A 12,997-nucleotide genomic window follows, 5' to 3' on the forward strand; every position below is an offset into this window, starting at 1 on the left:
TACAGATATATTTGAAATGTTCAAGACCTTTTAATTTTTCTTTTTGTACTTGTTTAAGATATATATTTATAGGTTTTCATTACTAATTTAAATATACATTTCAAATGTAAAAATAGACAAGTCTAACAATTCTGCTCAAGATTATCTGTAGCAAGAAAAACAAGAGAAAGGAAGAATGCTACACAACAGTCCCCCCCTCTACCTACATAATTTAACTGCTTAAGTAGCATGCGACCTACCTGCATCACAGTCCAGGCCATCCCAGCCACACTCTGCATTGTTACAGCCATTATCGCAGTGTCCATTGTCATAGTTGGTCTGACAGTAAGTCTCAAACAAACAAGTCTGCAGGGGCTGCTCACAGTCAAACCCGTCATACAGACATTTCTGATTGTTGCACTCTGGGTTGCATTTAGAATCTTTGAATACCTACAAGTAGAGCATTGTTTATTAAGCAAAACACCTTCACAACACTTAAATCTACATTTCCAATCCATTTTAAAAATTAAGAATGGTCATTTTTTTAAGAGTTGTAGGATTTTAATTACAATAGATAATTCATTTAAATGCTTAAGTTTTGTGTATACATACTTGCATTTTAACTAATATCAATTAGTGAATTTTAATCAAAAGGTAAGCATACAGGTTAAAAAGAGATGATTTAGATTTCTTAATTTCTAGTTTTTTCTTTGCTATGATAATGTTTCAACCTACCTGCCAACACAGCTGACCACCACTGGTTCTGACAGTACAATTTTCCCAAGGCTTGGTGCCATAAGAACATTCAGTATTGTCATAGTCACACTCTAGTCTGTTACATTCCACCTAAAATATTTTGTTTGACCATGTAATAAATTAACCCCAATACTTAAACCAATAACATTTCTAAAAGGAAAGATCATTTCAAATTGAAATCTAAAACCTTAAAGAAGTAAATCTGTGAGAAATTGTAAATGAGAACTGCTAGGAGCCACTTCACTTACATCACAGATTCCATTATTTGCTTTCTCTGGACATTTGTTGTCCAAGCAGATCTGGGGTACAGTGTTGGTGGTCGATGGTGTTGACTGGGTGCCAGAACCCCCTAGGAAGTTAGGGTCATATGTCTCACACCTCAAGCCATTCCAGGACTTAGGACACAAACAGTCATAGGCATCTGAAAAAAAAACAACATAATGTTAGAACACTACTGCATTCTGGAATAGCAGCCAAATATCTTTACAGAAGAATTGCTTTTGAATCCATGTAGCTTTAAAAGTATTGAAATTCATTATGGGGATGTAATTAATTTTGAAATTCATTGTAATACTTGAGCCATAAAAGTGATAAATTATTTAAAACATTTTGTATTATAACAAATTGCTAAATCTTCTATTGTCAATGAGTTGAACTTGTATACTAGAATTATTAGAACTGTTACTGCTCTTACGTAAACTTTTGTGACACTTACTGATTTTATCCCTGCAAGTACCACCATTCAAACATGGTCTACTCAAACACTCATCACTTGCGTCTACTTCACAGTTCACACCAGCAGAGCCTCTTGGACACAAGCAAGAGTAACCACTGGCAGTCACTGTGCAGGTTCCTTGGTTGCGGCAAGGGTTAGAATCACAATCAGACGTCTGGACATGGCAGAACTCACCACTATAGCCCTGGAGAATTGAAAAGCAATCATAGAGTAAGCCAATAATTTAGAAAATATATACTTAGATAAACAAGATTAATAAGATTATAAGACAGAAATGAAAAGAGAAGTCAATTTTGAAGTTATGCTGCAATGTAAATATGTTTATACAAATATCTTTATGTTATTGCAATCATAGCTTTAAAAACAAACAAACATTATTTAATGAATGATTAGATGAAAACATTCAAAAATGGGAATGCTCTCTTACACTTGCACAGGTACAAGTCGCTCCATACTTGGTGTCTTTGCAGGTACCACCATGTTCACAAGGACTCTCAGCGCAGGTAACCCTCATGTTACAGGTTTTACCTATAGATAAAGAACATAGATTGAGCATTTAAACTGATCTCAGAACAAAAAGATCTCTAAGAAATAAGAAACTGTAACTTAGAGTCGCCATAGTTTCAACAAAAATGTCTTTACACACCTGTCCATCCCGGCTTACAGTCACATCGGTAGTTGTTAATGAGCTGGACGCAGTCCTGAGTACCGTATGGGTCACATGGATTGGACAAGCACTCATTGACATCTCCCTCGCATCTCTTTCCTACAAATCCAGGGGGACAGATGCACTCATAACCATTCACCTGTAAGAGAATGTCACTTTGTTAGTCAAGCCACCAAAGTATTCTTCATTACAAGAAAAAACATTCAGAACAATGTCCTATTTATTTAGACATGGATGTTATTCAATAGTAACAACTTATTCTACACATCCCAGAATGCAGTTATTAAAATTATCATGTAAAATATTTATAATCTTATAATCATTATAAAACAAGACAAACCTTATCAACGCAGGTGCCCCCATTGTGGCAAGTGTTGAGTAGGCAGTCATTTTCATTCACTTCACAAAGTAGCCCGGCAGTGCCCGGTGGACAGGAGCAGTGGAAGTCATCTATCAGGTCATGACAGATGCCTCCATTGGCACAAGGATGGTTAGCACAATCATCTATATTCAACTCACAGTTTTGGCCCTGAGAGATGAACAAAAAATCGTGTCAAGATTACAAATGTCCACACGTCTACAAATTCTATAATACAAATGTCCATAATTATTCTGGCTTCTAAATTCTGGAACCAAATCTCGGCATTAGCAGCACAGTTTTGGTATGAATTTCAGCTTAAGAAATTAAATTCTTCTTTCTCGTAGTTTGAAGTGAGAAAAGGTGGATACACAATCTGGTGAATTATCTTTGGTGAGCATCAAGAGTTTTCAGCTAGGCAAGAAAACTTCTTTGAGAAAGTTCTTCTGAGGTCATTGTTTTGTCAGATTGCTTACAATTAGTAGATTGGATGACTGCCTGGTCATGTGGTATGCATGTCATCACCATGGTACCTTGTCTATTTCCATCTCCTGCCACCCAGCAGATGATGTGGGACACAATAATTCTAAAAAAAAATGGTTGTTTGAATGAGTTTAACCATTAGGTCTTTACATTTACTTTACCTTTTTATCAATTTATGTCTGTCACAAACATGTCTTTTCCCCGAAACAAAAAAAAAATTACCTGAAATCCTTTGGCACACTGACAAGAATATCTGCCAACTAAATCTGTACAAGTGGCGCCATTCTGACATGGTGCTGAGAGGCATTCATTGATCTCTGACTCGCAGTAGGATCCTTGAAAACCTTTAGCACAGTTACACACGTGGGAGTTGTCCTTGTTTTCACAGGTCCCACCATTCTTACACAAGTTGGTCACTGAAACACCTGTACAATACAAACATTCAAATCATACAACTTAGTTATCAATAAGCCTAACAATGTAGATAAACTTTATACAGCCCAAAGCTATATTTGTATATTAGACACACGTATAGTGTTATGTATCTTCTAACAATATATGTGTAAGTCATATGTAAAACAAAACAAAAAAATTTGAGCAACTAAGGGGAAATTACAGTTATCTTTTTAAACTAATGTTTTTTTCAGATGGTTTAATTTTTATTTACCTTTAAGTGCTGCTGCTGTGGGGCATGATACTGAGCGGACATCACACAACTTGCCTGTCCAGCCATCAGGACATGAACATTTGAAGTTGTTGGCTATCTGTTCACAGGTGGCCTGATTCTGGCATGGCTTCTGGGTACACCAGTCAACGAAGCTCTGAAATAATTTATGAGATTAGTTTCTATAGAATGGTAACATAATAATTAAGTAATGAAATCTTGATAGTTCACTCCACAGTCTGACAGTAGAATTTCTACTTAAAAGCTCTTTAAGACAGGTGCAGCATTCACCTGTAAGCATGTCCTGTTTTTTTTTAGTATATATATATATATATACATATTGTGACACCAACAATGTCAAGGACAGCTCATTTGTTTTTCACTTTCAAACTGAAGAACATTTTTTCATGTTTCATTAGATTCAGACACACCAAGAGGTACAACAAAATACAATTCATGATAAGACCTAATGGTGTCTTGTTTTTTTGTTCAACATGCTATGACTTAACTTCACTGACACCAAAATAGATTATACAAATGTTAAGGATCCATTAAAAAAAGAATTCCCTACTCCAAGTGTGGACTAAATGTTAGAATGTTGCAATAGACTGTCATTTTAAATAGCAAATGCAAAAAGCAATTACCTCACATCTGGGGCCAGTGTATCCATAGGGACAGTAGCAGACATAGGTGCTACCTTGGTTGTAACAGGAGCCTCCATCCATGCAGGGGTTGGAATCGCAAGGGTTGATCCTCTGTTGACAGTTGCTACCCGTGTAGCCCTTAGCACACTCGCAGGTGAAACCATTCACTTGGTCTATACACTTGCCATTGTTAAGACAAGAACTGTAAAGAAAAAAAAGAGAATGTCTTGATCGATGTGTAATAGACTAATTGACAAACCTAGATTAGGTTATTATTTTATCTAGACTGGCTCCTTAACGAAGTGATTTTCAAACTTTAGAGACTTTAAAAAATTGCATGATCACAGAGCACCTTTATTGTGATACTTACACAACTTTAACGAACTCTTTTCAACCACAGATGGCAACATCTAGATTGTTAATGGTAGGCTTTACGAAAATTGGTGAATAACAACAGTATTTTTATGTCTTCCACAGAGGGATTAGAATTTGAGATGGATAATATTAGATAAAAAATATATCTATTATCAATGTATGTTATTCAGAGATTCTTTAGAATGAATTCTAGAAATAAGTTATTTAAAAAGTATTTTCTATCTAAAGGGAAATAAATGGTTAAAAAAAAAAAAAAAAAAAAAAAGCAATATTCTTTTACTGTGGAAGTAAAATTGTTGCGCAACTTAAGTATTCTCAGTGATGTGTGAAGAAAACATTATGTTTTAAACAAAATATGTAGATGTAATAATCAGGTATACCTCTTGGAGCAGTCATTATCGTTGATGTGACAGAATGTGCCGCTGAAGCCAGGCTTACAAGTGCAGGTGTAAGAGTCCACGTAATCTCTGCAAGTTCCGTTGTTGATGCAAGGATTGGACGCGCATTCATCTATGTCATTCTGACAGTGATTGCCACCAAATCCACTAACACAGCTGCAAGTGTAGCTGGCTATGCCATCCACACAAGTGCCACCATTCAAACAAGGACCTGTAGCAAGTGTAAACATACCAAATTAGCAAACAAAGAAAATGTACAAAGTAAACAAATATTGCTGTTTTAAGTTTTAAAATTGTATCTTCTTTACAATTTAATTTTAATTCATACAAAAATTGCTATGGCTTTCTAGTAAAAATCTTCATTTAAAAAAAATGTGTTTAGTTAAAATGACAAACTTGGTTTCTAAAAAGGGAGAGTTCCTCCTATATGTAAGGGTTAGTGCTTAGTAGCTTACTTGATTCACAGTCGTCATGGTTAATCTCACACTGTCTGCCCTCATAGCCCCTGGCACAGCTACAAATGTAAGAGCCTATAGTGTTGCTGCATGTGCCGCCATTTCTACAAGGATTGGTGCCAGCACATTCATTGATGTCTTGGTCACATAGGGGGCCTGTAGGAATGAACATGGAAAATCAATAGCCTCAAATTTAACAAACAAAAATATGCACAACAATACACTCAGAAATAAAAGTGATTTAAAGCTTAGAATTTGTACATGTTTTAAGTATTAAAATGTTTTCAGTTCCTTAAACTGCAAGGCTATACCATCATCAAAGTAATACTTGATAATTACAACAGTTTGTCATTGCTATGAAGTTTTTGAGGACATACCTGTATATCCCAACGGACAGGAACACCTGAAGAGCAGCTGAGAGCTGGCCTGGGGCTCACATTGGGCATTATTTTTACATGGGTTGGGGCTGCAGGGATCCATGATGACATCACAGTTCTTGCCAGAGTATGCCCCCTCGCAGTGGCACTGGTAGTCGTCAACCAGGTCGCTACAGATGCCATGCTGACAAGGATTGCTGGCGCATTCATTGATATTTGTCTCACAATTTTTACCTGAGTGACAGAATGAAAGAACAAAATTAATCACATCCCAAAAAATAGTAAAAAAAAAATATATTGTGAAGCAATTACTTCAACTGCATTTTAAATTTTCTATTTCCAAAATGTGTAGCAATTACCTGTGTATCCTGGCCGGCAAGAACAGGTGTAATAATTCAGGTAATCTTGGCAGGTTCCTCCATGTTGACAGGGGTTAGACAGGCACTCATTGATTTGTGATTGGCATCGGTTACCTGTGTAACCTTGTGGGCATTCACAGTCAAACCTAAACACACAAAGAATGAAATTTTATACATGGACATTTTCATGATTTGCCCTTAAGTAATGTTTTTATATCACTAGTGGTACTAAATATCAGTGGTAGATACAAGGTTAATTAAAAAATTAATATTATTCTGAAAGAGTATAAGAGTCACCACAATAAAAAAAAATCCTCCTATTGTAAAATGCTAGAAGCCATTACCTATTATAGCCATCCACACAACGGCCGCCATTAACACATGGGTTGGAAGCACACTCATCTGTCTTGGACAGGCATTGGCTGTCATAATAACCAGCTGGACAGTCACAGCGGTAGCCATTCTGAAGGTCAGTACATCGACCACCATTGTGGCAAGGGCTGGACTTGCAGTCATCTATATCTACTTCACACAGTGTGCCTAACAAAAAAAAAAATGATTTACTATGTATGAAGAATAAAATAAAGAAATAAACAAGACAAAAACTGATTTCAACATGACAAACACAAAGACTCTGAAGATGTCCAACTTTGTTATGTTTTAATAAGGATTTGTTGGACTCCTTCAATTGTAGCAACTATGATCATCTTTTAAAACACCTTTTCATGTGACTGTCGAGCCCTATTTTGGAAAGACATTCAGGTCCACATATAACACAGGTTAAGGTGGCATTCTCTTCGGTGGTAGAGGAGCCAGACATTTGTCATGATTATCTTCCAGAGCTGATGCCCATGTTATTTTCTCTGTCCATAACTTTCTTGGTCACCGTCTCTCTCCACATAGTGCAGTGTAGGGCTATATCTTCCTGACTGTCAGAATCAAAATTCTCTGCTTTGAGGTCCAGTTTGATTACATCCACTTAACGGAGATGGGGACGACCATTTTTTCTTGATAAGGATTAACATATTGTTATAAGCCAAGAAAATGTTTACCTGTGAACCCTGCCTTACAGGTGCATGAATATTGATTGATGCCATCATTGCAAGTGGCTCCATTTCTACATGGATTAGAAGCACAGTCATCAAAGTTTTTCTCACAGTTGACACCTGCACACAAAAAAAAAGTAATAAAACATGAATGCATCATAACATTTTGCCAGCAAACATTTGTATGTTAATGAACAATATTTTTAGTTGTTTACATTTTGTCTTTGTTGAATGTTGGGAAACTCAGTGATCCTTGTTCTGACATTGTTAATGTACATAGTGGAAGAGATATCTCAAAAGGGTAACTTCATCACTTTAAAAAAGCATTTCATATTTTGCTATGCTCATTCTTTTTGCTTGTCTACACGGCTGATTTCTCACCTGATGTTCCGATTGGACATTTGCACTCGTAGCTGTTCTCCAGATCCTGGCAAGTGCCGCCATACCTGCAAGGGTTAGAGGCACATTCATTCACAGGTGCGTCACAAAACCTTCCGGTGTAGCCAGCCTGGCAGCTGCACTGATAAGAGTCCAGGCCATCGATGCAGTAGCCATGTTTGCAGTCGATGCCCTCGCAGTCATTCTTGTTGATCTCACAGTTGACACCACTGAAACCTACATATATAGAAAAGAACAAAATTGTATAAGTACAGAGTAGTTTAATAGCAATCCATATGACATTTTTTAAATGAAGATCAAACTAATAAACAAGACTTCTTGATACTGCTGGCTATTGCCTATATTAAGTACAGTTGACTATTAGATCTATGTGACTAGTACAATGACCTTTAGCTCTAACTTCCCCCTAGAGTCTATCAGAAACAGAATATTATGAGTGAATGTAGTGTTATGTGGTGGCTGAATGGTAAAGCATTGAGAAGTCTTGGGTTTGAATCTGGAAGAAGACTGGGATTTTGAATTTCAGGATTTTTAGGATACCCCCAAGTCAACCCAACTTTAATAGGTGCCTGACATTAGTAACAGCAGTTGGTCAACGTCCTGGAGAGAAACATGACATTTACATCATCTGACCTATACTTTACTATTTTACATTGTTGTCTAGCTTATGACTGTTAACAGAGACTTAACAATTCCTTAAGCTTTTATTCTTTTTCTATATACTGAGTGATACTTATAGAGTGTGTGCTTAAAGAAAAAAAAAAGAGGTTACCTTTTTCACATTGACATGTGTACTTGTTGATGCTGTCAATACATTTGGCAGCATTTTTGCAAGGAGAGCTTTCACATTCGTTGATGTCAATTTGGCAAGTTGCACCTTCAAAACCTATTTTAAAACAAATAAACTCTTGTTAAATTATCAAACACATTGCAACAGAAAGAGGGCATATCATTGAAATACTCACAATATCTAAGCACCGCTTTCTTTCATAAATCAATATTAATTTTTGCATTGATGGAAAGTAAGCAATATGAGATAAAACTCCTAATTAAAACTTACAACACACAGTGACTTTCACATTTTATATAGCCATCCAGCAACCCTCCCTACAAGAAAGCTATACCAAAGAGTCGTATTTTGTAGACTGATTTATTTTAATTTATGGAAATTCCAGTTTTTCAATCAATCTGCAATTCAAATGATGAAGCAGTAAACTCTTACCAGCAGGACAGGAACAACTGAATCTGTTGATGTGGTCTTGACAAACTCCTCCATTCAAACAAGGACTTCTCCCAGTGGAGGTAATGCACTCATCAATTTCACTTTCACAGTTAGTTCCAGTGTAACCTAGGAAATAAAAGCTCTCGATAATACTCCATAGAAAAGATAAAAAATTAAGATGTTTACACTTTATTTATAATTTGTAAAAAATGAAATATAAAATATCAATTTAAAAGATGGAATTTTGCTGGGTTTTTTTAAAGTGATAGATAGCTTGAATTATGACTTTAAACACATACACACACAATCAAATACACATTAATGATTTGAAAAACCCTGACAATGGTTCAAATGAAAATAGTTTAGCTTTTAAAACCCAGCCACAAGCCTACCAAACATGTTGACCTGCTATTAAAATTTGATGTTTTGAGAAATTGTAATAATAACAATTAACAACAAACAGGTAGATCTAGATTATTCTAGATAATGTTCCATACTTATACTAATGATCTTCTAGATCAGTGTTTCCCTAACTATAGTAGACTACACTGACTATAGACAGAATAATAAGTAGCCTATTATATAAGTATAGTCATAGTTTTTTTACTATAAAAAATAGTGAGTTAGGCTTAGGGCCTTAGATTATATAGATCTAGATGTATCACCCACTGTCTGTTGATCAAGAAATATCTTTAACTTATAGATCTAGGTCTAATTCTAAGTAGATCTTCTATCTAGAATACTCTTACTCTACAAAGTTCATATAAGTAAAAGTTTTTATGTTGTAGAAATTCAAAGATGAATCTTAAAACTAAACTGTAACCCTGAGTTTCTGCTGTGAGTGGCTGGGAAAGTGATATAACTTTGGCCGCCACTTTGGTAACTCTTTTAATTTGGAAATAAATTATTTCTCTCAATGTCTACCTCCTAATTAAATAACTGTGCAGCGGGGCTAAACTTTAACCGTTGAGCCAGCACTTGAAGGGAGGAAAAAAAACCTGACTCGAAGCATGATTCAATATTTGTGGAAAACACTGGAACTACTTTGCGGATGTGCACTAACTCGCGTGACACATCTCGTCTGCTTCCCTCCAAACCACACATCCATATCTAAGGGGCATGTATACAGCCGAGTGGTCTACTCGAACTCTATCTACTTGAACCGACATTTTTTTCTTCTCCCTTTTCCCACGTTTAACTTTCTTTTGAAAAGCACGCATGCGCAAGACTGTATTTTTCTCCCCACACAAAAAAAATCATGCAGCGAAGGGTGGAGCTAATTGACATAATTTACTTTTCATTTTCTAAGTTGTTGTTTTTTTTTCTCACGTATGCAAAGAATAAGTTTTAAAAAAATATATATTTAATGTAGATGTACTTATTACAATACTATAGAATATGAATGAAATCGCTGTTACTGAAGCAAATGCTAGATTCTTCCGAGAAAAAGAAGTCCACATAAAGCCACTGAGCTCCTTTACTCTCAATGTGATGTGACTTATAATATATTCCTAATTTCCTATGCTAGATTTAGACCTATATATGCATGCATAAATGTGTATATATATGACTGTGGGTGTGGTTATTTTTTTTTATACTATTATTTGTCAATAAGAGCCTTTTATCAACACAGACTATTTTAACCATCAATAACCATTTAAGTGTTTTTCAATAACATATAGTACCGGTGAACGCTTGTATACAACACTCAGTCTACTTGCATGCACGTACTATCATGAATAAGCCTACTGTTCATAATACAGTCGTGGTATAGCCATCATTAGGTGCGCACTCGTACAAAGCCTCATTCTATGTACTATCGTCACAAAGACATGGTGTATTCTGGGCCGAGAGGGATGCCGAGTTCCTACAATTTTATTTTTTTTTACCCACGATGCATTCCTTGCGCTCAATGGTGCGCAATCGTATAATTACCTGTGAAGTTCACATCCTCTCTCTAGTTTTTTTTTTTTTTCCTCAAAGTTGGCTGATAGTTAAAACACTATTGAAAGCAATGTAGATAAAGTCTATATGAATACATCATGAATAGCCGCTTAGAATTGTGAAAGGGAGGGGAAATCTGTTCTATTTATCATTCATTCAATATGGTCTCAAGAGAAGTGCAAACAGTACATGCAGGCGATGTAATGCACTATTGAATTTGAATGAACACAGAAAGACAATTTCACTTTTTTTTTTTAATGCTGTATGGATATTATTGGCCATTCATTTCAGATTAACATCATATTTTTTTTAAACAAAAAATGTTGACAAGTATTTTAGTTTTCTCACGCTTGCATTTTCTTAAGGAAATGAAGTCAGGTGATAAGCAAATGAAGGTGGTGGAAGCAATGACTGGCATAAATGTACTGATACACTGATATCTGGGGAATATTTGTGTTAATAGTTTACAATATTTCAGAATCTAAAAAAATGTATACCGCGGACTGTTACTTTGAAAGGGCTTAGAATCAGTTGTGTGTGTGTTTATTAAAGTCTTCATATTATATGTACTGTTTTATGTTATATAGATTTTATGTGTGCATTTTATTAACGCTGCTGTAAGGTGCCTAATCTGGGTCTGTAGAGTTTGTACTGATCAGAAGATTGCGTGGTTATGTACGCGTAGTATTACTCTTAAGTTCTTAGTAACAGATTTACAGATCAAGGCATTTACACTAAAGTAAATCAACAGGTGTAGTATCAAGTAGGAATGTTTAATCCAGAACGTGAACAGTCTAGTCTCTGTCACTTTATCAAAGATGTTGCTTCTATGAAAGACTAGCCTCAACTGTCTGTTTATCTGTCAAATCTACGGTCTCGCTTTGAATTAATGTCGCCACAATTGCGCGTTCACTAGCAGTCACCTAAAGTGCGTCTCTACAAGTTGTGCGATGTAAAGGGGGGTGGGGGTGAGAATAGGACTTAATTCTATATCGCCCCAAGAAGAAGAGTTCTACTAGAGGAGTCATTACTGTTCATCGGCTGAAGTTATTGGAAAACTACAAGGCATGAAATACCCGGAAGTGACCTGAACATATTTTCATTCAATCCCTAACATGTTGTCTACATGTTATCCGCCTCTGAATCGCGTCGTGATTTTGGTCAATTCTAACAGAAAGCTCTTTAAAAGCGAGAGGAAACAATAGTTCCAGTCCCCTGGGCGTAGGGATACATTGTCAAAGGTAACACACGCACACAAAAAGTAGTTCTCTCCGGGACTGCCAGGAGGAAACATTTGTCTAGCAGAAGATGCTTTCAAAATTTAAACCGCTCGTACGTGTGACCTAGATACACCGTGAGTAGCTAGCGTCCCGCCGAGAAATAGACTACTCCCGTCGGCCTACGTTTTTTTTTCCCTCTCGAATCGCACGACGGGGATGGAGCTAGCACAGACCAGCATATACACGGGTACAGCTAGAATAGATCAGGTTGAAGGAGAAGGGGGCTAAGAGGTTGTTGGTACTTTTAAAGGTGTGAAAATAAAATTGGTCTATTTTAGACGAACTGGGACACAGTAACAATTCGAGTGTATTTTTTTTTTAAAATGTAAATACAGAAGGAGCTTGTGAGACACACAAAAAGTCTATGCAATGTGAGTGTCGATAAGCTGCATAAAGATAGACTGTAGATATATCTATTTGTTAGACACTAGTAGCTACTAGAGTTATCGAAGGCCAGTGGGGATTGAGATGATTAAACGCTTAAGAAAGGTTATTTTACGTTCCTATATCTTTCACACACAAACACACACATACACAAGCTAACCTACCCATGTAGATCTACAAAAACTCAATTACTTATATCAAAGTAACCATCTGACTAACTTATACACATCTCACAGAAAATAATGGGTCTCACTAAGCCTCGGTGATTACAGTTATCCTCTCTGCTGCCTCCGTTATTTTTTTTCCCTTGTTCCCGCTTCCTCCCTCAGTTCCCGCCATCGTCCACAGCTACCCAACACAAAGCTCCCCTCACATAACACACAACCACACATAGCACACAACCACACATAACACACAACCACACATAGCAAAAGTTCAGGTGATTGGGGGGAAAGGCACTGTTGTAGCCTC

At 36.4% G+C, this 12,997-nt stretch overlaps 1 protein-coding gene and 1 long non-coding RNA gene across 5 annotated transcripts in view; one reads left to right on the forward strand and one right to left on the reverse strand.

Moving 5' to 3' along the window:
- LOC106077245 (neurogenic locus Notch protein-like) overlaps nt 1-12,997 on the reverse strand; it is a 121,089-nt gene that overhangs the window by 9,519 nt on the left and 98,573 nt on the right. For all 4 annotated transcript variants that reach the window (XM_056040135.1, XM_056040138.1, XM_056040137.1 and 1 more), the window contains 19 exons: nt 8,919-9,044; nt 8,469-8,582; nt 7,679-7,912; nt 7,304-7,417; nt 6,596-6,791; nt 6,252-6,397; nt 5,893-6,126; nt 5,516-5,671; nt 5,043-5,271; nt 4,288-4,489; nt 3,647-3,800; nt 3,202-3,404; nt 2,479-2,667; nt 2,118-2,277; nt 1,899-1,999; nt 1,451-1,655; nt 984-1,156; nt 715-825; nt 240-429 (listed from right to left, as the gene is read on the reverse strand). In XM_056040135.1, the coding sequence (XP_055896110.1) occupies nt 240-429; nt 715-825; nt 984-1,156; nt 1,451-1,655; nt 1,899-1,999; nt 2,118-2,277; nt 2,479-2,667; nt 3,202-3,404; nt 3,647-3,800; nt 4,288-4,489; nt 5,043-5,271; nt 5,516-5,671; nt 5,893-6,126; nt 6,252-6,397; nt 6,596-6,791; nt 7,304-7,417; nt 7,679-7,912; nt 8,469-8,582; nt 8,919-9,044 (3,237 nt within the window). The remainder of the gene's footprint in view (nt 1-239; nt 430-714; nt 826-983; nt 1,157-1,450; nt 1,656-1,898; nt 2,000-2,117; nt 2,278-2,478; nt 2,668-3,201; nt 3,405-3,646; nt 3,801-4,287; nt 4,490-5,042; nt 5,272-5,515; nt 5,672-5,892; nt 6,127-6,251; nt 6,398-6,595; nt 6,792-7,303; nt 7,418-7,678; nt 7,913-8,468; nt 8,583-8,918; nt 9,045-12,997) is intronic.
- LOC129928053 (uncharacterized) lies at nt 1,543-2,266 on the forward strand. Its single transcript, XR_008779641.1, has 2 exons — nt 1,543-1,681; nt 1,909-2,266. It is a non-coding gene; the product is annotated as an uncharacterized LOC129928053 (long non-coding RNA).

The sequence above is a fragment of the Biomphalaria glabrata genome, chromosome 9 (genome assembly GCF_947242115.1).
Source record: "Biomphalaria glabrata chromosome 9, xgBioGlab47.1, whole genome shotgun sequence".
Taxonomy (NCBI): Eukaryota; Metazoa; Mollusca; class Gastropoda; family Planorbidae; genus Biomphalaria; species Biomphalaria glabrata.